Genomic DNA, 23,776 nt, shown 5'->3' with positions numbered 1-23,776 from the left:
TTTAAATTCAACTCACCTTCTGAGACATCCTTGGGTACATAGGAGCGCCACCAGCGGAATATGAAGTATCCATCCTGCGCTCGCACTGTGTAGTCATACGTGATGTACACGAAGTCTCGGAACATTATCTTTCCTGCCAGCGGATTTAGAGCAACAGAACCGATCTTGAAGTACGCGCCCTTGATGAACCAACGGTTGGCGATCTTCGTTATCAGCATGCCAATCACACGAGAATTGTAAAAGGTGATATACGTCACCCAGGTGATCGTGGTCAGGAGCGACGCAAGCAACCATATCTAAAAAGATTTCAAATCGGCATTAGGTTTTAAGAATAAAGCAAAATATATACATATCCATGAATATAATTAAACAAAAGTTTATTGCTATTGTGGGTTTAAAAATGTATTTTTCAAAGTAATAAAACAATTTTTATAAATCCTGTACAATTTAGGCCGTTTTTCTTATCTTTTTCTTCAGGAATAGAAGCCATCTTTGTAGAAAAAAACATCATTTTCAAATTTACTTTACAGATGCGAATATTTTTCATAATTATAACCAAAATGAGAAAGTCCGAGAAATACGTAAAATTTTTATAAAATATCCCTCTTGAATATGGCAGTGGACACGGTTTTTCAACTGGACTTTAATGTGTACACAATCAGAGACATTTAAATGGGCAGCTGTGCATGGATTCCTTGATTTCCTCCCTACGAAAACCACGACTCGAGGACCTTGCAGGGTGTGTCTGTGAATATGAAACCGGTTAACTGGTCACTCTGCTCCTCCCCAATGATGGTGCAGCCATTGGCAAAGGTAAGGTTTAAGCCACGGCCAAGGAGCTGGGCCTCCAGGCCCTGCTTCCGGATACAGTGGGCGGCGCGGTAGTAAGCGCGACCAGTCAAGGGATTAATAAAGTCCGCCCAATAACCATTATCCATGATCTCACGCGAATTGTAGCTGGCGAAGTGAACGAAAGAGGTTAGGGCTTTGTTAGCATCTTTGTCCTTGAATCGCAATCCAATCATGCTGAAGTTCATCGAGCTGCCAAAGCGGGCATACGGATGCTGGAACAGGCGACGCATGTAGGTCAACAGCAACTTGGGGCAAGCCACCACACACATTTCGGTAGGTGCTACCAAAGACTCGAGAATTGTATCGTGAATGCTATCGTTTTCCTTCACCAAAGTCTGTTCATCGGCCATATAGCAGTCGGTGGTATAAGGCTGATCCAACGAAGAAATAAGACCCTGATAAGCTGGACCCACGCAGTTTGGCATGTAGAACAGATCAGAGTGGCGGCTGTGAAGGATGGGATACTGATGATTCATCACTCCCTCCTCATCCTCCGGCTCCATGTCGTCGAGGTCGTCGAAAAATGCCAACTCGGGAAAGCTACTGCTCCCACTGGATCTCCGTATGTGGGATATAATCTGGCCATGTCGCGTCGAGAGGCCTTGAATCACCGTTCGCAAAGCCTGCATATCTGAATATGGATGGTTGGACGTGGATGGTTGTCGCAGTTGCAAGGTTCCTCGAGTATTCAGATTCTCTTTGCGTCTTTTCTTGAGTGACTGCACACCAAGAAAATGATTGTACTCCGCAAATCTTTGAGGATAAGGGAAATTTTGATGATTTGTTTAATGACTGCGTCTTAGAACGAACGACTGACAGCTTTCATGTGTGCCCCGTCGGATTTGATAATTTTTAATTAATGCTAAAGTATACCATTCCCAAAATATGGTTGTCTTTATATAGAGTGGTTAATGGCCTTTATGATCGTCCTCATTGAACGCTGGACCTTGAGTATCAAATAAAAAAATCGGCTTTAATAGAAGAAAGTCTGAAGGGTTGGTGTTTAAAAGGAATCGAAACTTGACAGAATAATTTTGATTTATAAACCTAAGTTTACTCAAGGTAATTCCTACTTCTCACACGATTTAATGTTCCACATAAAAGTGAGTAACTGAGAATGGTTACCAGCTGTGGACTTCAATAGCACAAACGTGCAAACTACATTTAAACTACATTGCTGTAATTTTAATATAATAAGTTATGCCAATAAGATAAGAAAAAATAAAAACCAAATTGCTACCATTTATTATGGAATTAACAGATAGGGCTTACTATTCTTACTTAAAATGCTTTTTTAGTTAGATTAAAGACCCAAGTGAATATTAATTGTGACCTTATAAAAGTACTTGATCCCAATAAAAGAGTTTAGATACTTCATCGAATTACTGTTTTTTTCAGACGGGATTTATAAATAACAATTGATGTCGACTATCTTAAAATGGAATATTGTTGAATTAAAAATATAGACGATTATAAAAGTAAGTTATGGGACATCTAAATTCCGATTTGAACTCTAGATCAGCCTAGAAACCAGTAGTCTTATCTTCACCGGGGCGGCGGAGTGACAAGGAGGCGGAGTATGTGTGTGTCAATGACCAAATCCCGCTGATTGATAAGCTTTCCGCTGCTCCCTTTGACCATTGAACCAATAAATGTGGAGATAAAGCCAGTCGTCGGTTGATTCACTGGCATGGCAGTCGTATTAATCAAATTATACACACATATGTATGCCCTCATCATGAGTATTAAATTTCGCATTCTGAAGCGTATTCTCACCATGCGCGCATCCAGATTCATGTCGTTCAAGGAGACATTATGGGTGCTGTTCCAGGTGCCCACTTCTGGGAATCCCATGGGCAGGCTGTCATCGCTGGTGTCCTCCACTTCCAACGCCTCCATCGCCGCTTCTCTGTGTGTATGTAAGCGGGGCGGGGCGGTGCGGTGTGTGCTGGATTCGCCTGCTGCGTTTGTTGATGTTGCTGTTGTTGCTGCTGCTACTCAGGTTTTGCACTCGCGATTAGCGATTGCTCATCGCCGCGCTCATTATCACCGATCGCAGGTTGTGTATATGATTCGATTATGGATTGCACACATTGGGCTCTTTAATTTTAAATTAAATTTACTATTCTACACACACACTTTTAATGAACGCAGACACACACACACGCACACAGGTTCGATTTTTCCCACTTTGTTTCGGAGGTCGCGGGTGTCTCAATTTTCGATTCGTTTTTTCTCGCCTTCTCATCGAGGCAGCTCACTGCCTTTTATCACAGCAAGAGTTGCAACTACCCGGTCGCGTTTTAAGCTAGATTAGCTCATTAATCGCTGGCTATGAAGCGCGAAAAAAATAAAAATAATTTCGCCTCGGACGAAAACACTCCCATCGTTTCTTCTTCTTCGCGAACAGCTGATCGATCGGGGATGCACAACAAGCAGCTATTAACTGACTGGCAACGCCGGGTGACGCGCCATAGTCACGGCTCACGGGAGAGATGCGCAGGTTTCTGGTGAAGATGGCGCGTACAGCTGTCATTTGAATAATAATAAAATTTAATTGTGTTGTGACACAACACTTACTTGTCATTTATTTTAGCTGTAAAAATAATCTTAAAAAATAAAGTAACATAATCGTTTAGGTAAAAAATAGTCTATCATTATAATTATCATTATTATTTCAAAAGAAGAAATGCAACATTAATTTCAATGGTAGAACAATAACAAGAAATATCCGACTGACCATTATTATTGAAATGCATTGTTAAATAGTGTGCAACAAATTACGCTCAAAATATAATATTCGTATCACATATGAATATCTCTATCTACTTGTATCTTCACGAGTCACGAATGAGTCACGACCTAGTCTAGATTAGTTAGTGCCTTCGCCAAAAGCACTCACGCTGCCATCGCTAGCGGGGAACTCACAGCTACGCGTTAGTCCCTTTCAAACAGCCGTGTGATTCACTTCGCTTGAAATAAAATAAACAAAAAGCAGAGAAAAGCTTCTGCAAATCAGTTGTTAACTTGCATTTAACAAACAAACCAATTCCGCTGACCACTGGTGATGTCACAGCTGCGCTCGAAAGTCATTAGCCTCTACAAGCACGTAAGTTGCGCACAGTTTCCCGGCGGCACGTGCACCACCCCACCCAACGAAAAAGCAGAACCGAAAAAAGTTCAACCTAGACCATCCCCAATTGACATTGCGTAAACACTTGCAGTTGCAGTATTTGGGCCGCGAATATCCCGGCCTGAACGGGCCGCAGAAGTTCAGGAAGCAGATCCACGATGCCTTCATGAACCACAAGGACGAGCAGGATCCCAAGAAGATCGTCGCCCTGCTAGCCCAAGGACGTTACTTGGCCAAGGAGGTGGAGGCCCTGTACTCGCTGAAGAAGTACCGAAGTGTCAAGCAGCGCTATAGTTACAATGACTAAGTGGGCGGAACGTAAATCGGCGGGCGGGAGGCGTGGCAGCGATGCGGAAATCGCTGCAAAAACTCAAGGACTGATGCTGTGGATCGGGGGGAGCACGAAGAAGGAGGTGTAGAAAGAATCATGAGAATATGATACGTTTCGCCTTGCTTGTCGCACACAAAAACTAAAAAAATATATACATACTGAAATGCATATTGTTCGGCCAAAAGAAACGTAACCCAAAACACACAATAATAATTTCGAATGTCTTGTCAATGTCCAACTTAAAGTTTGTTATTGAGGCACCCAAAAAAAAGCGAAAAACGGACGTAGCGAATAAACGAAGCAGTCATTGAATAAACCAATTGACTTTTATGATTTCAAAACAAATGTGGCTATTAAAATAGCCAAGGCATTGGCGGCCTCCAATGGTAACTTGTGTGGCATTATCATTCGTGCTCTAAGATAATGTTGGAAATAGTTTAGCAATAATAAGCCATATTCCCATTTCAGGTGTAAGTTCTTTTTCTGTTCGATCCCCAACTTTCCCTCTGGGCGGTGACCTTCAAGGGATTCCGCCGGAAGGGGCCTGGCAGGTGTATGTTTATCTGGGTCTATTTCGGATATGTCGCAGTGATAAAAAGTATCTATCAGATATTCGGTGCGCCTGCCAACATGCCCGCATGCGTTGGGCGCCGTCTCGCCGTCGCGTATTGACAATACTGCGTATTTAAATTCATCTGACCGCTGATCGCAGGTCGCCCCAGTACGAGTATACCTATAAATATATACACGCTGACCATTTAACCGTCCATGTTTTGGTGATAAACAATCGCCGACGTATTCGAGCTGATTGAGCTTTTCGTTTCGCGCTGACGAAAACATGAAAGCTTTTCTGCAATGCAACTAAAGATCTACGTTCAAACCATTCACTATTCAATGTTATCAGCGAGCTTTTTACTGATAACAGTGAGCCGGAATGTCAGTGCGAAAAGCGCGCGTTCATTGCAAGTAGATTATTACATGATTAGGTGTCAGTTATTTGCGTATTTACGTAGGCTGTCTGATCGGCACTTTCAAAGACAAACGAGATTTAAATAATAAATAAATCTCATTAAAATACTTAAATATAATCTTTGAAATAAATTCAAAACGGCAGTTTTAATGCAACTATGTATTTAATAATGTAATAATTTAACACTAATCGATTGACAATTTGAATTGCCTAATATATATAAACCTTAGAGGATGAAACATTAATGATTATAACTAAGTTTTACAGTCAAAAACCCTTGGAAACATTTGTGCGCGGGAAGGTATGTATACAGAACAAAAATAATATTCGCATGGGAGTGCACCTAAATCTACAAGTCCTAGCCTAAAATCACAATCTTTTCCAGTGGAAAGCGTTATGGTGGTGACTTGGGGATATTGAGAGAGCAGCTTTTCATTCACAATTAGCCAAACTCAAAGCCGAGTACCTCGTCCAGTGCGTAGTCAAAGAGTCGAAAGTCATCCTCATATATATCGTACAACTTGCGTATGGCACCGATGGGCAGGGGATCGAAATAGTTGCGCAGATTGGCTCGAGTGCTCGACGGTTTGTGGCCAGTGGGGAATGTTAGATTGTCGGCTCCAGCCAGGTAGAGAGCCAACGCGGAGTCATCCAAGAGAGTGTCGTATTTGCCTGGGAAAGTAGTAGTAGTAATCAATGATGGCATCTCGGTAATACGATCTTGCAACTCACCCACTACGTTGTACTTCATTACACAGGGATTGCACAGCTTGGCTATAACCTCCCAGTGCTCGTTGTAGTCCGACTGATTGGCTCGACTCAGCTCCGGGGTGACCAGATATTGAATGAACTCCCCAAAGCTGACGTCATCGCCGCGTTCCAACGAATTGTTGCTGGCTCCCGGGCGCAGCTCTTTCACGATTTGGCGCCCAACGCGCGACTGGAAGTAGCGGGCACTGGGGGAATCCCCCTCCAACTTATTTCGATAGGCGGAGAGAAGACGCTCGAGCGGATGTCGCACCAGGATAAATCGCGTATACTCGTCGCTGAGAACCTGTTGCTGTTCCGCTTCGGATAGATCGTAGAGCTTAGTGAACATGCCCACGGAGTGGGCCAGGGATCCGGGAATCTGGAGGGGATCGGTTCCGTTGTGCCACTTATTTGTGAGCATCATTAGCACACGCTTCCAGTTTGTGCAGGCAACCTGGAAAACGAAGAATCATATTCATGGATTTGTTTAGTTGAACACTATTCTTCGGCCAATTAAACCAAATAAACAAGAAAAATAATTCCTCTTCGTTTACATTATGAAGAATTTCAGACCGAAGGTTACGTTCCTTGAAAAATTGAAAAACGATTTTGGGGGTGGAGGAGTGAATCACTCGCTTCTTGAGCATTTCGCGAGTGAACATAATGATAGGGAAGCACCGATAAGCAGGAATACATCAACCCTTTTTCCAAAAAATTTGTTAATGAGTGGATTGTGTAGATAATGGACTGATTTATCTATGAGCAGGTGTCATCCTGCACACTCACCTCAGAACTATTTACTGATAGGCATTGGAAATATTAATGAATTGGCTATATTTAATGACTGGCAATTATATTGTAATTAAATTCTAATAGATTTACTTAATTAAAAGTGTTCTGGCACAGTAATCTAGTGTGATTAGACAAGTAATTAATCGAAATTAAGCACTTAATGTACTTTATAGAAAGTTGTTATTACTTGCAGATGATATGAGAATTTTATAAAGTCTAAATGAAGTGAAATTGAGGCCACTAAGCCAATTCAATATATATTGATACGCGACTATAAAAATCAAAAGAAATTCAAGTTCTTTTTCGAGAAACGAGAGTGAAGAGAAACCGGCATTAAAATTAAATTTTTATTGCGACTTTCGGGGGTCAAGCGTTAAATGAAATCTCCTCAACATATGACGAGCTGAATTACTTTGCTTTTAATTGCCAAGTGCAATAAATTATAATCTGCACTAAAAGAGATGGCCGGATGGGTTTCCCTACTAGGAGGCATTGGGCAATAAGTCAAGTTGTTAAAGTGAACTAACAACTAGGCAAACTAAGCACATAAATACGAGTCGGAGTGTATATACAAAGGCATTTCGTTGGGCGGCCAATGTCGAGCCCAATTAAACACCGCAAAAACATTTCACATTACAAAAGCAAACAAATTCAGTGTACGTTTAGCCAGTGGAAAGCGTAGGTAAAATGTGAGGCAATATACAGAAATACACAAAAAGATCAGCGACGAGGTTAAGATATGTCAAAATGTCGATCTAAAGTGAAATGCACAATGTTATTTTAAGCAAAAATTGAAAAGCGTTCGTCAGTTAAGGCGCTATTTCCCGTCACTTATCTGAAATGATTGACTGTTTACAAACACTTTCTAAATAATCCAAATCCTTAGACAACTATTCCATTTTTAAACAAGTCAGCTTGCACTGAGTTTAAACAACTTTCAAAACTTAGGGAAGAGTCAATATGCCAGATGAAATAAAATGTAATAACGACTTGTTAGTCTTTGATTTTTTAGAATCAGATACCGGATAGATATAGGATTCAGAATCTCTAAAAGGGCTTGCAAAATGTTGTATAACCTCCCAATACGTAAGCGATAAACGCAACATTTTACATCTAACGCAATTTCTTTATGGCCATTAAAGCAACACGCGATGGTCACATAAAGTTACCGACCAAAGTGGCAAGCCCCCCTTTTTGGAGGGGGAGGGGGGAGGGGCTTGTTGGAGAGGGTATTGGCCAAGGGTAAACATAAACAATTTACGACTTCATGGAAGAACGAAGCCGAGGGAACATGCAAAGCTAGCCACTCAACAAGTGGCGAATGGGAATGCGAAAGCAGCAATTGAGATCTGTAAGCGCTCCACTGACCCCTCCTGCGTGGTGAAATCGAAACCAGTCGCGCCAATGTGGGATGATAGTCATTGAAGAAACGTCAAGATAACAGGGAACGTGTGTCGAGGCATTCAGGTGGCATGTTCCCCAAACACGCCCCCCGGCAAGTGGAACGCTTCAATGGCACACAGTGTGTGTAGCTAACTCAGTGAAATGTGGCTTTAACTTAGTGGGTTCTACGAGATCAGATAGTTCAAGTCCGGTCGATTTGAACAGAGTAAACAATGTAATTATCTCAGCGATGTAACAGTTTAACATTCTAATGTGTTTACTATTTTAATCATTACTTTAATCTCTATAATCTATACTTGAGTGCATATTGAATAAATTTCCACTATTTACGATCTGTATTACTTTACTTTTTGATGTCAGGGTTCAAAGGGCATCGACAACATGAAACACCAAGCTATTTCCGTACCACTCAACCACCTTCAAACACCCAAGAAACCAATACCTGCAATCTAATCTCATAGTTTTGGTTTGATGTTTTCCAATAACTCACTCACAGTGATAAGGGAAACGCTGTTAAGGCAATTTCCGATAGCTGATTCCCCCAAAAATTTAATTTCCTAATCCAATTAGACAAATCCCAATGAGGCTCCTCGGATGGGCAGCACATTAATTTAATGAATAGATTACTCCTATCTAGAGCCATGCGCGTCATAGGATGGGCACTATATAAATGTATTTGAAATTTATTTTAATAATGATTATGGAGTCCATAGCAACGTTTCAAGAGATTTTGGCCTTTGACTTGAATCTAAAAGATTTGCGCTGCGAGCTGACTGGCAATGGGATGCATATGCAAACGAACTGGCAACGACTTACAAATGGCTGGCCTATAATTGCCGGCCATTTGAGAGAGAGGAGGTCATTATTGCATTATTGCAACTTGCCGTGGAATTCTTGCCGCTGTAATTGATCGTTAAATTGCGTGAAATCAGCACTTTTATTGTATGCACATTTATAAAGTTGACACGAGAATCGACGCCTCTTTTCGATAAGCCAGAAGTGGCGCGAGCTTAGCAATCAAATGCACTCGTCATGGAACACTCCTCTGTAAATCTAATCAATTAAGTCGTACTGTAAGGATTTTATGACTTGAAATCTGATTATTTGGAGGACTGTCTGCGACGTCGTTTCACATAGCTGGCGTCTAATTGTAGGCCAAATAAACATACATATTGTACATACATACTATCAAGCATCATTTATGCCGATGGCGATGCTGCCAAAAGCCGCAGCATCAACAAAACCTCAGCATGTGCTTCAAATTGAATTTGATGAAAAACAAGTTTCTATAAACAAAGCGGAGGCAAAAGCTGAAAACTGAGACACAGATGCCGATTTTGACTAATGTATGCTGAGGCCTTTGGATGGCACAGCACATGGCAACCGCCAGAGAAGATTTATCAACACATTTATGTTTAGAGATTGCTGTTGTTTGATCTGCGATCAAATGCAACCCTACTGAATTTATTAAATAGAAGCTTAGTTTTACCGAATATGCTGGAGATTAACGATAAATGAAGCAATAATATATATCTTTCAAAATGAATTTGAAAACTTGAAAAAGAACCAAAGCGAATGAATTCAACATATAAAAAGTAATCAAAATATTTAGCTGAATGAGCCCATTTTATACAAAAGACAACCACATGCCCCTATCTCGCACCCTAATTCGCAGAGCCAGCATTTGAATGTATTCCCCTTTCAGTTGATTCAACCATACCTTAGGCACATAGCAGTATAACAGCTTGTGCTCTTTGTCCACGATCATGTGGTCCATCTGCAGCTCGCTGAGATCCTCCAAAGTTTGTGTGTGGTCGCCGAGCAGCTCGCATTGGCGCTGCATGAACTCCTGGCGTTGTATATTAATGGTTTGCGTAAGCTCCAAGCTCCGGCGGGTAATTTTAACGTTATTATTATTGCCATCCTCGAACGGCAGGCCAGTGGAGAAATTTCCCAGGAGCGAAAAGCCTATTGAAATGCAAAACGAAAGCCAAACCAGTTGATCCATATTAACCGCGATTTGCTGCCCGACTTTCCAATCGGTTGGTTGACAATTGTTTGAGGTACTATCATTGGTTTTGACTGTCTTCAACTCTGTCGCTGGCGACCGAAATACTTGACGCGATGGACGAACTTTAGGGTGGCTGCGTTCTCAATGCCCAGCTCCTTTAAAGTAGCCCTGCCGCTGGAGCGTTGGTCGTCGATCGGCTGATTCGTGTCCACGTTGAGCAGTCCAAAACAGCGCCATAGAAACCGCCACGAGACGAACGCGCGATGATCATGCCCGTTGCGCTGAGCGGAGTGAACTAACTCGCCGGTGGAGCTGGCCACCGCAACTGGTTGCCGTCGTTCGTCGGAGTCGTCGGCGATTCCCCGACGACGAAGACGCTCTTCGCACCGCTCGCGTTGGCTGCGCTTGTGCTGGGCCCGTGAGATCAAAGCAATTGCCCTCTTCAGCTGAGCGATCGTGGGCTCGTGCTGGTGGAGCTGCAAGGAAGCGACCAGTTAGAGAAAAAACGTTTGTCAAGAGATATCAAGAGAGTTTAAGGGAGAGGTTTAAGCCAAGCTAAGGGATAACTAAATTAGGATAGAGCTATTCCGGAGTCAAGAAAATCGCGTAAAAATGGTTAACACTAAAAGATTTTAGATTAAGGGTGTTAAATAGGTATTAAATAAATGGAATAATACTAGTAGATTGACTGGAGAACATCTTAAGAATGTTAGAAGGTTCTGACACACTTTCGCTGCCTTATTATACATGACTTTCAGCCAGAGCTCAAGCTTCTGAGGCGCCAATTGACGATGTTACTGACAGCAAGTGCAAGCAGCTGCGATATAAATCAATTCAAGGAAATACTGACCACCACTGTCAGGGTGCTGAGTCCATCTCGCTGCACATAGATCGTTGTGGCCCGTCCCTCGGCGATGGCTATCTGGAATTGTGAAATATGTGGAAACTGTAGTATGTTCAGTGTGCAATAGAACCGCGTAACGGGCACGGATATCTTCATAATAAAAGCCCATCAATTAGCACGTTGATTGTACGGCAGTAGGTCAGTAGTATTCAATGGCCAATATCGGTGACGAAAGCATCGCAAGAACGAACACCCCAAAGTGCTAATTGCAACTGGTATTAGTGGGTTGGAGGAGTAACTGGTTGTATGGAAGACTTTATGGCTGTTAATGATATTTGCACTTTGATGGACCTATAGGCGATCTAGTTTTTTCAATCAGAATAGGCACTAAAATCTCTTTTAGTAAACAAAAATTTGCAGTCTTTTATTATGCAGATTAAGGCGTTTTGAACGTCAATTTGCGAAAAATGTGGAATTAACTGGAACTATGTCGAATTAGGAGCATTAAAATGATTGACCGACATTTGTACAATGTTCGAGAGTGCGTCAAGACACGATTAACAAATAAAAGGAAAAACTTTTGCAAGAAATTGATTAGGAAAGCACAACAATGAAATAAATATGTAAATTTGATACGTGGTTAATAACAATAATGCTGACTAATACTAAGAGCTTAGCCAGTACATCTTTAGATAAAAGTTATTGTAAGCCTGGAGTTTTACTCCGCGGGTTGAACTGGGTATTACCTCCCCTTGCAGTTCGACGTTTGTTATATCGTGCGGAATGTCCGAGAGAGTCTCAACATCCTGCAGGATGCGTCGTAGCTCCTCGGAAGTGCTGGCCAACATGGCTTTGTGTTCGGATCGATCAAAGTCGTTCCGCAGGCGGCGGGCAGTCCTAAAAAACCGGGGATTTGTCTTCCGCTTCTTTTTCTTTCCGAGAATTGGTTCGTTTCTATTGCGAGCCTCTCGAACTGCCTGTTTGCGTAAATTGAGTGGCATTTTCCGCAGTTTCTTGTAGGTCAGCACATTATTCCTTTCCGTTCTTTTCTCCTTGCGTGTAGATGGTTCCATATGACTGCCTTTGAATGGGGAGCGATCCTTATTTGTGTGGCGATCCATTTTACTATTCCTATTTACTTTTTATCTGCCGAAAACAAATTTTGATTTGTTTCTGTAACAGCTGTTTTATGGCGCTGCCATACTTCTGGAAAACAGTTATCGCACTAATGGATATATCGATAGTTAGCTCACATCTCTACATTGCCGCGCATATTTGAAAAGCTTTGTATGTGAATCGAATGTTCCAAATTGAAAAGTAACCTGTTAACACTTATATGAAAATAAGTCAAGATACATATACCTTAGTTCACTTTGCCTTGGTTATCACTTCAAAATTCTTTTCTTTTTTCCTGGAACTTTGGCTTTTAAATTTTTAGTTTTTCTTAAAAATGTCTAAAGGCACGGGACCCTTGTCTAAGTTGTACAATATTACCATCAGTACTATTGATAAATTTGTTCCAGGCGCAGTTCAGCCACTTTGGCAATCCCCAGCTGGTGAGTAGATCCATTAAATATTACCAAATATATGTTCATCATTTTCCATTCAGGACCCCGTACTGTGTTTTTTTGGGCACCAGCGTTTAAATGGGTATGTACAATCTAATCTAAATGTTCAATTTAAAAGTAATGTAGTATTAAACTAGGCATTAGCCGACTTTAAATGTTAGGAAATGTACAATTTGTCCTGGTTTTGTATTGCCTAATTAATTGATTGTTTTATATTTCCAGTCCTTGGTGCTGGCTGGGCTGAGCGATACGCTAAGTCGTCCTCCTGCCAATATATCGCTGAATCAATGCGGCTCCTTGGCAGTCACGGGCTTAATTTGGTCTCGCTACTCAGTGGTTATCACACCCAAGAACTACAATCTTCTGGCCGTCAACATAGCCGTCTTTCTCATCCAGGGTTATCTAATGGTCAAGCACCTAAGGTGGCGCAGCGAGAACTCTCGGAATGCGGTGTTCAATCATTCGCACTACCCAATCAAATCAGGAGATGATTGGTAGCAAGAAAATCAATTTATTGAAAGTTGGCGTTATTTGAAATCATCTGAACTTAAAGTCGCATTAACCGAAAGTTAAAGTCGTTATAGACTGAAAAACGGCTGTTTAGTTAATCAAAAAAGATATTACAATCTATAAAGACAGTTCTGTGCCAATAAATGCTTACCATATTGAATTACTCAATGAGCAAATCCGTTTAATTATTTATAAAAAAGATTATCCAAAAATGATTGAACCTGAGAATGAGACTTCGGTTTCTTTAATGACCAACCCCTTGCAAATAAAAACAACCATCAACTTTTTGTTCCGCTCTGAAGCTTTACAGTTTTTATTCCGTTTTCTCATTCTTGAAATCATCATCGTATAGCTTCTGCTCGAAACTAAGAACTCTATCAATAAAACTAATGTTTCATGTCCCCGATGTTCTGGGGCGATGGCTTGGGCATGTGACTTACGACTAGAGAACTATAATATAGGAGACGTTGGCATAATAATATGTCTAAGAGATTGACAATCGGCTTGGGGTCTCCGGCTGAGGTCCTGGATGCCGTGCCTTTGGCCCTTCGTACGGCCGTGATAGTGCGCACAAGCCGCGATTTGATTGGTGATTGGTCGTCCTGTCGCCGGTCGTCCTGCAGCCAATGCGCTGCCTCCAAAAAGGACTCGTCGTTGGCCTCCTGGCCGGGAGGAGGGTGGTGTCCTCGGGTCGGGGGTTGAGTCGTTGGCAGCCCGGCAATGCAGTTGGCAACACTCTGTTTGGCCATTCGCACACACTCACAGACTTTCTGCCCGGCCAACAGGCGTATACTTGATATATTACGTATACCACTCGATGCGCATGTGAGCGAGGCAGAGTATCCTTATGGAATCCTAATGTGTGTGTGTGTGTGTGTGAAAGGCCGCTTGACTCGTTGCCAAAAGAAATGCATTGCAGGGCGGCTGACTGTCCCTCCGTTTGCCCGAGATGCTCCCATTCGGCCGGGCTTCGTCGCCGCTGTGCGTTGCGATTGGTTGGTCAGACCTTCGTCGGTTGCAGCGGAAAATCGGCCCGACCTTCTGGGCCTCCTCCCCAATTGGCCAACAAGGTTTCCTTTAGGATGTCAGCTTCTGCAATGGTAGTAAAGGAAAGGACTCACATTAGTTTTGGCTGCCAAAATAAGATTTTTAATAGGTTTTGTTGCAAAAGGGCTTTCATTTAATCTCAACAAATTTCTTTTGGGAATGTACCAAAGAGCGTACATTTGTGATTACTTTTTTGGACCACATACAATCTAATTTGTAGTTTCATATCAGAGGAATACTTTTCTGGCCTTTAAGCTTACACAAAAACTAATTAGAATTTTGAATATATGTCTTTTAACATTAATTCTCTAGTTTTCTGATGATAAAATTTAAGCCAGCAAACTTTTTCAAACTTGTTATCCTATTTTTGACACTTTACTTTTAATATAAATCGTAAGTATTTAATTATTTATAAATTCTGTTTATTTTAATCTATAAGGTTTTATTAATGAACATTTATAACAAATCATTTCGGGGATCGTCTTCCCCAAACTTGATTCATCCCGACCATTTATTCTTATCTAGAATTTTCATAGTCCTGGGCCACTGTGCCACGGCGTTGGTCTTCATTGGTGGAATGGGTAATAGGCCTCTGCCAAGATGGTAGCTTGCCAAAATCTTGCCTAGAATTTTTTCTCACGCTCGCTTCCAAAAAAAAAAAAAAAAAAAAATTGTACAAAAGTGTAGGAAAAATGATGGGGAAGAAAGAAAGCATCTGAGAGACGGGCGGGATGGCAATGAACTTTATTGCGTAATGCGGAATCTTGGCAAGCGGCTCGATGAGATTCCACTGGGGAATCCCCCATGCCGATGCTGTCATGTAATTAAAGCGCCACCTGCCGGCCGATGCGTAAACAAATGAAGCCGACTTAATTTATGATCATGGAGTTTTGCCAATAAGTTTTCGAAGACGCACGGCAGACACGCCGTCTGCTCCGATCGTTTGGCGCAATGAGCTGCTATTCCCGGCACCCTCATTTCATCTTTACCCTCGCCTGGATGAATGACTTCGGCTGAGTTTTCCCATTGACTTAGGTCAGGAACTGTATTATTGAACAGCTGCCAATTGCGGCGAGCCCCAAATATTATCCATTCCAGACCATTCCCCATCCTAATTTCACACGCACGTGTTAAGTTAATGTGAGTTATGGCAAGTGGTCCAGAAATGCAACAGAAAGAGTCCTAAACGATGCCAAAGGACAACACTTGCGTTTAATTGCCTGCGACACAGCTGCTTAATAAATTTATGAGCTTTGACACATTGTGATATATAACCAATCGGATATTTTACCTCTTTATTTTCCCCATCCATTATTCATTCTTGGACATGGTCGAAATGACTGAAAGTGGCAATTGAGTGATGGCTTTGATGTGGTTTATGTAAGTGAAAATCTGAAAATTCAAAAATTCAAACTGAACTCGCAAATAATGTTGGCTTTTTGCTTAAAATTAAGATCTTTGGCATTTTAGCTAAGGGAATTTGAAAGGCCAATAAAATAAAGCTCTAAATAAACTTTGTTTAATTGCAAAGCAAGAAATAAAGGCTTAATTGAATCATTTTCTTTTGATTAAAATTTAAATATTTAAAATTCCCAAAGTCTATTAGAAATCAGAAAAAATTCTTGAAAGCGCCAAAAAAATAATATATTTTATACTATTTAATTGTTTTGCCCCGTTCTGCGCACCGAACGAATTAGTAAGAACGTATCTGTGCGGGAAAATATATCCTATATATTCTACATATATCCTATAGATGGCAAAAAGTGCAGAGCCTTTGACGTTTTCAACAAATTGCGCTGTCTTTAATTTTCGAATTTGTGCATACATGTATGTGTTTTTGCTGTTTTTCAATGATTTTCCTAGGAAGAATATCGCTTGTATTTATTTGTTCTAAAAGCCAAAATGTGAAATTCGCAATTTGGTTGCTTAAAAGTTGATTCCTATGTTGTTTTTTTTTTTTTTTGGCTTTTTCAATTTTCTCTCGTTTGCTGGCTGATTTTGCCTCATTTCGCCGTGTTGAATTTTTCATTTACCTTGCTATTTTCGGACACACTTGACGGGCAGAAGATCGAAGGCGAAAGGCGCAGAAAAGCGATAAAAACGTCAAGACCGAAAGAGAAAAGCCCGAGAAAATTGCGCAGAACTGTCGCCTGCCCTTATGTACCCAAAAAGAAAAAGAAAAACCATGTATATATGGGTTGGATGAGGGAGGAAGGGAGGGTGGCGGTCCACCAGCCACATTATATACCACATATAAATAGTATTCAGACTGCGGCTCTCTATGTGTTCTATGTATTCTTGGATCTTTGAGTCGCGATGACGCGCAATTGACGCGGGCAAAGACGCGTTGAAAGCGTCGCCGCAGCTTCTATTTTCGTGGACACGACTAATACTCTTGCACCGACTGAGATATAGATTCGGATTCGGCCACAGATACAAATGCATATGGGCGTCTATTTCGTTTTAATCTATTTCAGTTGCTTCATCGAAAATGTGCTCTTTTCTTTTTTTTTTGTTTTCTTATTCAATCTGTCTGTGTTTTTGCATCTGTGTATAGGGCGACGGCACAAATTGTAATTAGTGTTAGTTTTTCTTAGCTGTAATTAGAATTTTCTTAATTTGCACGTCGGCATGTGTTTTATGGTAAACAAATGAACCTTGAGATGCAGTTAGCCTACAGTTTATTTATCGAATGTGCAAGCTTTTAATTAGGTTAAATTGGGGGTAAGAAACGAGACGGGTGCGCTGTTGCGCAATCATCTTTATTGTTTAAAGTAGTATCCTTTCTACGCATTACATCATCAGACAGCATTTTGATCTTTATTTGCATGCAAATTTTCTAGAAATAATATTTCAATCTATTTAATATATTTAAATTGCATAATCATTTGAATTTGAAGTGCCTATTATCATTAGAGAATCTACTTCAAAAATGAAGCTCTTGTAATTCTTATTTCCTAAGCAACTATTCATACTAATATAATTCTTGGCTGTAAATGTAGCAACATTTCTAAATAATCTCATTTCCCACATTTTAGCTCATTTATCCACGCAAATTTCCTCTGCATTTTTGTGAATATTTTTAAAAGAACAGGAACAACATTTCAGATTGTATTTATGTCTGCATGATATAGCTTCACATGTTTCGTTTATTTTTATTAACTGCAATGAATTACGTAAATATTAGCGTTAGGTGCATCTAATTTTAAAGATGCGTTGTCACCGCTGTGAAATCTGATGAAAACTGAAAGTCAATCAAAACAGCAGCGATAGAAAAACCAAAAACCCGAAAATGCAAAAAGATAAATAGAGAATCGTAATCGGAAAATTGGCAGGCTGCAAATATTAACTGTCTGCCAAAAACCAAAAAAAGCGATGAACTCGAAATGAAAAAAAAAAAATTGCTTGAATATTGGCCAATAAATTTTACAAGACGTTGACAGTTGGCCAACAAACAGCAAACGGCCTTGCCGAAGGCCAATCAAACGTCATTATTTCGTTATACCCATGTGTGGTGTGTCTGTGTTGGTGGGTGATAAACACAATCATAATGATAATTGGACACCTGTTGGCAACTGCTGGCTGGTGTCTGGCCAAGAATTCTTTGGCCAATTCAACAACAATCGGTGACGTAGCAACGAACTGGGCAGCTCGTCAAAAATGTGCGTCAGCAATTAAAATCATAATGAGAGTGCCAAGTTAGAGGCGCCACCCCGCCAAAGGAGAACCGCTGCCAAGGCCCCAATCCCCAATCCCCGATCCCAATCCCCACACGCCAGCCACGCGACTCGCATTCCACAGGATGCGTTGCCAACGATGATGCCAAAAATCTTGATGCCAAGAAGCCGCCGACAGCGGGCTGCGTTTGTTTATGTTTATGTTCCCGGCGTTTTGGGTTCCAGGGAACGAAAAAAAAACAGCTCAAAGAATAGGGCGGTAGAAGAAGGCGAAAATATGGAAAAGAGTTGGAAACACAATGATGGAGAAGCAGGAATTCTCTACCACAAGTGGCAAGCATTACAGAACCATTTTTAAGACGAGCTTAAAAATATATACCAAAGTAACTTCAATATATAATATAAATATGTGCATTACATTCAAGTGTTAAAAACATAATAAATAACTTAAGGAAAACATTTTTTATTCGACTACAGGTAATACCCACAAGACGTTTTATTCTGTTTACTTCAATCGTACAACTCCTTTTTTCGGAAAATGGGATAGTACTTTCTTGGCAAGCCAATCAACTTTCAAAGTAGAGAAGGCTGAATCATAAAGTAACGCCTCGCAGGATTGAAAATTGTTAAGTGTTGGACACTGCAGCAGCAGAGAAATCACCACCGCAGACTTGTAGGCGCTGCCGATTGCAGACTGCGACAATGCGGCGTATACGTAATGCAGCAAAAGTCGCCCACCCCGACCCGCACACATAACGTATACGCAGTGCAGGACAAAGTTGCGGGCCAAATGCATAACAAATAAATAACAAAGGCCTGACCATCATTATGAAAAAAAGGCAAAGGCGCGCCGAAGTTGCGAAAAAAATGGAAGCGGACAGTTCAAAGGATAGCGGTCCGCACTAATAAGTTTTAAGAAAAATGAAAATGAAAAATCGTTTGTGCATTTTTATAAGTGCAAAAATATGCAAATAGAGTAAATCATTACTGGACTGGACCAAAGGCAGACAAAGTTCTTCCTAAGCGATTTTTTTTTTTTTGTTTTCGTTGGCTGATGACAGCAGAAGGAGCAGAAGGAAACGCTGGCCAAAATCATAATTTGGCGATTTATTTGTTTGTTTGCTTTATTTGCCCCCGTCTAGGCCGTTGAGAATTATGGTTTTGTCTGAAGCCGACACACAAAGCAGCAGCAGCAGCAGCAGCAGGAGGTGGAATAAATGTTCGACTTCAATGCCGCCATCGATATGCATTTAAAGTCGCTTTGACAATTTCTCACTGGCAATTCAATTAGTTTTAATTGCTCGACTTGGCGGACGTTTAAAAATTCCACCCTTCGTCGCCTGGCCATCAATAAAATCAATGCAGAACATAAATCTTCAAGCCTTTCGCTGCACAGAATTTGGAATTTGAATTCCGAATCGAATATCTGGCGGAAGGAAAGATAAAGCGCAGTGACCAGCGTCGGAATGGGAGGACCTTTTGTTGGACATATGCAGCCAGTCAAGAGGAAAAGGAAGGACACAATGCCTTGGACTTGGCTTGGCTTGGCTTAGTTGCCAATTTCCTGGCGCGAGAAAAAAAAACGGGAGAATTATTTGCCAGGATGTCCGAAACATTGTTGGTGTCAACAAATTCCTTTTCAACGGCTGCAAAAAAATGTTCGACCATTGCCAGCTAGAAAAGAAAAAGAAAAAAAAAACGAACAGCGAGGCAAAGACAAAATTAATGTGGAGACATTAGGGAATGTCCTGCTGCCAGGATGTCCTTCCACTAAGTCCTCGGCAATTAAATATCGTGTTAATTTTTCGACTACCCAACTGCTCTGCACTTTCTGGCCAATTAACTACGTGGAGAGCGATGGGTACATTTTTAATTGTTTTAATGGATCGTAAATCTCTTTGTACAACTTTTTGATTGCTGCAGCTAGTTGTTGTTCTTCTTCAGTGCAGACGCTCATAAATTTGGGAATTTAAAATTTCGAAAATCCAACATAAAACTAGGCAATTTTATGGCTCCAATCGAGAACTACAAAAGCAAATACTTATTTGCCCAAATTTAATTGCCCTAAGTACATTGTACTCTGGTGTGTTTTTGTTTCCGTTCAGTCATAAAAGAATAAATCTGTCTGTGAGATTAATTTCTGATATATGAATTTCGTTTCATCTTGCCGGTATCTGGAGAATGAGAATGGATGGCTTTTTGGTCTGGCCAAAAAAAAAAAAAAAAATGTGGGTGGCATTATCCTTCTAACCCAGACAGCTCATCCTTGGTGGCTGTTCATTGAACCATAAGCACTCGGCGAAGGGAACCGAAGAAGGCAAATCTCGTACTGTGTGCTGTGAGCTCTTTAACATTTTTGCCCAGGCCTATAAATTCATTTTGGGACCCTGACAAAATTCTAGATAGTCCTTCACCGGGCACGCCCTCCTGCGGCGCATTTAGCATTCCCGTTGTCATCTCTCGGTTGCATCGGACTTATTTATGTGGCGCCAGGCTGTTACCAGTGCGTTCTTCCCCTTTTGGCTTTACTGTATTTGTATTTGGGGTTAAGGATATTCACTCTTTTGGTGGGCGATTATTACCATGTGGCATAAACTCACCGAAATACGGAGTGCTTTTAAGGTTTAGTTTTGTTGCAAATGTATTTCAATGATAATTCCTTTGCAAGTATAAGCAAGGGAGTAAATCTTAACTTTGTGTTAAGTGTTGATAGGATAGTTTCTTAACCCGTACCCGTCTTAAAATGTAACTCTAAGCTACTAGAAGTTTGTATACTACTCTAAGCGAATACTTCTTACTAACTATAATCAAAGATATGATCAAGATGCCACATCAGCAATTTAAATCAACATGTAGACTCTACTCACCATTTTGTAGCACTTTTCCGCGCTTAGATGTTTTTTCACTCCTTCTTTCACTTCTTCCTTCGATTTTGTAAATTCCTTTCTTCTCAGCTGTGCTTACACCTTATACTTTCACCACGCCGAAGACTTCCCGCGCTATTTTATATTAAATGTAGTTGTTCGAAAGTGCTCATTATAAAGAAATATATTTTCGTTATAAAACTTTTGACGTTGTTTTATAAACGTATTGTATTGCACTATTGTTTGTGACTATTTCATATTTGGGTCTATATAATATTGGGCTATATTAAGTGCTCAATATTGGTTATATCATATGCGATTATGGTTCATAGTAAGCACTATGCCAACTATTTGAAAAATAGTTATAGGCTGGGTATTTTAGTTTTATGAGTGGTTATTCTTGTCTACTTCTTTTCAATTTTATTACAATGTTTCTATTAAGTGTCATCGTATTATATTTGCAGTCAAGTTTAGTGACTTGCTTTTGTTTCTGTTATGTATTAGGGTATTTATTATGTATCATTTCATTTCCACTTCATTTTTATTGAATATATTTTATGTTTTGTTTTGGAAACGGATCTTGAAAGTTTCCTTTGGCATCTTAGTCCTGTGGATAATGTTTTTGGTGCATCCTTCGCTGGAGATTCCGATGTTCTGGACGATGCTTATCCTTTGGGGCTTCGCTGGCGATTGCCCTGCTGCGTTTGACATGGAGCCGCGGCCAGGACGAGTTATTTCATTAAGCCTGGCCAGATGAAACAATCAGCTCCTGCCAAATCGCTTGGGTCCGAGCCAGAGTGCCCACCTCCTCGTCCCTTCGTTCTTGGCACGTTGGTCAGTTCAGTTCACAAAGGCACACACTGTTTACACTCACTTTCTAGCACCACAGAGCAACTGGTTGTCGTTGAATGTTGTTGGCAGTTGCGGAGCAATACTCCGTTTCTTTGATTGTTTATTTAATGTTTCTTATTTGCTGTATGATCGAGACGAACGGGAGTATCCTGGCGGGCAGCGTCAGGTGTTGCGTACTGCCCAGGCTCCACTGTGGTCCATCGTCCAGTGGCCATAAGGCAATGTGTGTCTCTGTGACTGTGTGCCAAGCGGAAGCAGAAACTGAGGGAGCAGAGCTGTCAATTGCCCTGATCTTGGCCCTGATGTTTGAGTTGGCTAATCAAACGCGGACCGTGGCCAAAAAAGTGTGCTGCGTTTCCTCCTCCTCCTCCTCCTCCTCCTCCTCCTGCGCCTCCTGCTCTTCCGCCATCTCCCTACTCAGTTGGCCACATCCTGCGTCACCTGTTTTTGTTGTTGGCCGGCCACTCTTCTTGGCTGGCTACGCGTCAAATTGAGACCCAAACTCCGCTCAATTGGCAGCCGTGATGCCGTAGATGCTGCGAAACCAACCCGGACACGGACACGGACCCAGACCCGGACCCGGATTCAGTTTCGGGCCGGGTCCGGTGTTGGCCGCTCTGCCAGCCTTTTGTTGGCTCGCCACACCAGACGCTACCAGTTTGTTGGCCAACTGACTGACGACTGGCCGCGCGGCCTGCCAAAAAGCGAGCCAGAGGCCCTCGAACGATTGCAACGTTCTGAATTCCCGTTCACGTTCCGTTCCGGCGTTCTCTTTGTCGCAGTTCGTCTCTGCTTTTTGTGTCGTCATCGTCGTCGGGGACTTCTCCATGCGTTTGCTCTCTCGCCCCCCGCATGCACTCAGAGAAATAACCATCATTTTGAGTTACAAGTATGCTTTTAATATTCAATGATAATGAGTTATGAAATAACTTTAAAAAATATTTTCTACAAAATGTCCTTATAATATAAATGTTTGATTTTATAAAAAATTCATTTAACAATTCTGAAAAGAGAAGAAAATATATTTCACAGAATTCAAGATTGTCTGCGTAAGTTTAGTATTTCGATTAATATTTTTCGAAGTGTGTAAGGGCTACGCCTTTCTTGCATTGGCACATCCCGTCCATCCCGCTGCTCCGCCGTCTCCTGACCCCCGACCTTCGCCCAACTGGCGGAGCTCCAAGCGAACGATCCCTCCTTCCCCTTGGTGAAAATCGTGGCACTTCGTGAGCTCCTCGGAAAATGCTCGTCGCTGTGGCAGAGCTCGTTTTCCTCTGCTGCTGCGGGCTCTCGGCGCTGCCCGCTCTTTTTCAACGTTTTTGAGTAATTTTGAATATTTCTGAGATTCAAATATTCAATATTTCCAGTTCCAGCAATGAGCACGAAAAACAACATAATCAGATGATTTATGACTAGCACGTGGTACTTGTGGCGAAGGCATATGTTAGTAATAGGGAATTTAAAAAATACAAAAACCTATTTTTTAATTTCAGGTAATTAAGGTGATTCAAGTGATTAAGTAAGTAGTAGAACCAACGTGTTACATAAAAGATTTGCTTTGCAGTATGTTCTCTTTCAATACGTTCTAAGTTGAATCAATAGGTTATTTAAAAACATCGTTAAAATAAACAACAATCTTCCCATTAAATCAAAAAAAAAAAAAAACCATACCGGGTACAGAATCAATCGCTTGAAATGAGTAATCATTTTGTTATTTCGCCAAATTGTTTTGGTTCAAGAAAATCGAATCGAGCTAGGTAGTCTCCGAAGCAAAAACTATTATTCCAAACCAATTATGAACGCAGTTGCAGTTGGTAGCGAGGCAAGCAGATCTTCGAAAGATATATTCATAAATACATGGCTGCTTTTCGACAAACGCATAAACGCTGCCATAAAATTAGAATTTAAATGAGGCACTAAAAAGTGCAAAAACTACAAAGGAAGAAAGCAAATCGCGAGTAACGCAGACCGAAGGGCCGAAAGGAAAGGCCCTTTGCGAACTCCTTGAGCTAAATGAATGCAAATGGTCAACAGGTTTTAGCACATGCAAGGACACATCTTCGCAGGACATCGATGCCAATCAGAATAAGTGGACTTAGGGTGGAGCACCAGCCATACGCTCCCATCCTGAGTGGATACTTTGTCTGAGTTATGAAACGAGTGGCGCCAGT

At 41.2% G+C, this 23,776-nt stretch overlaps 6 protein-coding genes and 2 long non-coding RNA genes across 21 annotated transcripts in view; 2 read left to right on the top strand and 6 right to left on the bottom strand.

The window, feature by feature from the left end:
* The window catches only part of tweek, a 28,563-nt gene extending 25,299 nt beyond the window's left edge, over nucleotides 1–3,264 (bottom strand). For all 6 annotated transcript variants that reach the window (NM_001299073.1, NM_001299074.1, NM_001201897.2 and 3 more), the window contains exons 1-2: nucleotides 2,629–3,264; nucleotides 17–296 (exon numbers count right to left, since the gene is read on the bottom strand). In NM_001299073.1, coding sequence (NP_001286002.1) covers nucleotides 17–296; nucleotides 2,629–2,751 — 403 coding nt within the window. In that variant the 5' untranslated portion in view covers nucleotides 2,752–3,264. The remainder of the gene's footprint in view (nucleotides 1–16; nucleotides 297–2,628) is intronic.
* Nucleotides 515–1,846, bottom strand: CG42556 (uncharacterized protein). Its single transcript, NM_001169523.1, has one exon. The coding sequence runs from the start codon at nucleotides 1,479–1,481 to the stop codon at nucleotides 708–710; it is 774 nt and encodes a 257-aa protein (NP_001162994.1). The 5' UTR covers nucleotides 1,482–1,846; the 3' UTR covers nucleotides 515–707.
* Nucleotides 2,224–3,247, bottom strand: lncRNA:CR44392 (long non-coding RNA:CR44392). Its single transcript, NR_124312.2, has 2 exons — nucleotides 2,629–3,247; nucleotides 2,224–2,537 (listed from the first exon to the last, which is right to left on the bottom strand). It is a non-coding gene; the product is annotated as a long non-coding RNA:CR44392 (long non-coding RNA).
* A 523-nt stretch (nucleotides 3,265–3,787) lies between the features above and the next one.
* On the top strand, nucleotides 3,788–4,645 carry osi (orsai). 2 transcript variants are annotated; one of them, NM_001299072.1, is made up of 2 exons: nucleotides 3,788–3,961; nucleotides 4,077–4,645. In NM_001299072.1, exons 1-2 carry the CDS (start codon nucleotides 3,920–3,922, stop codon nucleotides 4,290–4,292), a joined length of 258 nt encoding a protein of 85 aa, NP_001286001.1. In that variant the 5' UTR covers nucleotides 3,788–3,919; the 3' UTR covers nucleotides 4,293–4,645. The 2 variants fall into 2 exon arrangements, with proteins under 2 accessions (NP_001286001.1, NP_652578.1); NM_144321.3 differs by having other exon boundaries at nucleotides 4,077–4,629.
* A 789-nt stretch (nucleotides 4,646–5,434) lies between these two features.
* Nucleotides 5,435–12,237, bottom strand: CG31743 (uncharacterized protein). 2 transcript variants are annotated; one of them, NM_135976.3, is made up of 5 exons: nucleotides 11,834–12,237; nucleotides 11,094–11,165; nucleotides 9,953–10,719; nucleotides 6,019–6,490; nucleotides 5,435–5,958 (listed from the first exon to the last, which is right to left on the bottom strand). In NM_135976.3, exons 3-5 carry the CDS (start codon nucleotides 10,238–10,240, stop codon nucleotides 5,729–5,731), a joined length of 990 nt encoding a protein of 329 aa, NP_609820.1. In that variant the 5' UTR covers nucleotides 10,241–10,719; nucleotides 11,094–11,165; nucleotides 11,834–12,237; the 3' UTR covers nucleotides 5,435–5,728. The 2 variants fall into 2 exon arrangements, with proteins under 2 accessions (NP_609820.1, NP_001286000.1); NM_001299071.1 differs by lacking the exons at nucleotides 11,094–11,165; nucleotides 11,834–12,237 and having other exon boundaries at nucleotides 9,953–10,542.
* CG34313 (uncharacterized protein) lies at nucleotides 5,435–12,237 on the bottom strand. Its single transcript, NM_001103699.2, has 5 exons — nucleotides 11,834–12,237; nucleotides 11,094–11,165; nucleotides 9,953–10,719; nucleotides 6,019–6,490; nucleotides 5,435–5,958 (listed from the first exon to the last, which is right to left on the bottom strand). Exons 1-3 carry the CDS (start codon nucleotides 12,206–12,208, stop codon nucleotides 10,321–10,323), a joined length of 846 nt encoding a protein of 281 aa, NP_001097169.1. The 5' UTR covers nucleotides 12,209–12,237; the 3' UTR covers nucleotides 5,435–5,958; nucleotides 6,019–6,490; nucleotides 9,953–10,320.
* A 226-nt stretch (nucleotides 12,238–12,463) lies between these two features.
* On the top strand, nucleotides 12,464–13,428 carry CG32832 (uncharacterized protein). Of its 2 annotated transcripts, none has more exons than NM_001299070.1 (3): nucleotides 12,464–12,643; nucleotides 12,697–12,737; nucleotides 12,878–13,428. In NM_001299070.1, the coding sequence occupies exons 1-3, from the start codon at nucleotides 12,538–12,540 to the stop codon at nucleotides 13,151–13,153; spliced, it is 423 nt and encodes a 140-aa protein (NP_001285999.1). In that variant the 5' UTR covers nucleotides 12,464–12,537; the 3' UTR covers nucleotides 13,154–13,428. The 2 variants fall into 2 exon arrangements, with proteins under 2 accessions (NP_001285999.1, NP_724026.1); NM_165200.2 differs by having other exon boundaries at nucleotides 12,878–13,331.
* A 25-nt stretch (nucleotides 13,429–13,453) lies between these two features.
* lncRNA:CR31781 (long non-coding RNA:CR31781) lies at nucleotides 13,454–22,408 on the bottom strand. 6 transcript variants are annotated; one of them, NR_047980.2, is made up of 4 exons: nucleotides 20,757–22,292; nucleotides 16,246–16,367; nucleotides 15,504–15,604; nucleotides 13,454–14,257 (listed from the first exon to the last, which is right to left on the bottom strand). It is a non-coding gene; the product is annotated as a long non-coding RNA:CR31781 (long non-coding RNA). The 6 variants fall into 6 exon arrangements; NR_124311.1 differs by lacking the exon at nucleotides 16,246–16,367 and having other exon boundaries at nucleotides 20,757–22,408; NR_047981.2 differs by lacking the exon at nucleotides 16,246–16,367.
* Between the last annotated feature and the right edge of the window lie 1,368 nt (nucleotides 22,409–23,776).

This window comes from Drosophila melanogaster, chromosome 2L, assembly GCF_000001215.4.
Source record: "Drosophila melanogaster chromosome 2L".
NCBI classification, from domain to species: Eukaryota; Metazoa; Arthropoda; class Insecta; order Diptera; family Drosophilidae; genus Drosophila; species Drosophila melanogaster.
Note: the sequence above shows the minus strand (reverse complement) of the source record. Positions and strands in the feature narration are given on the sequence as shown.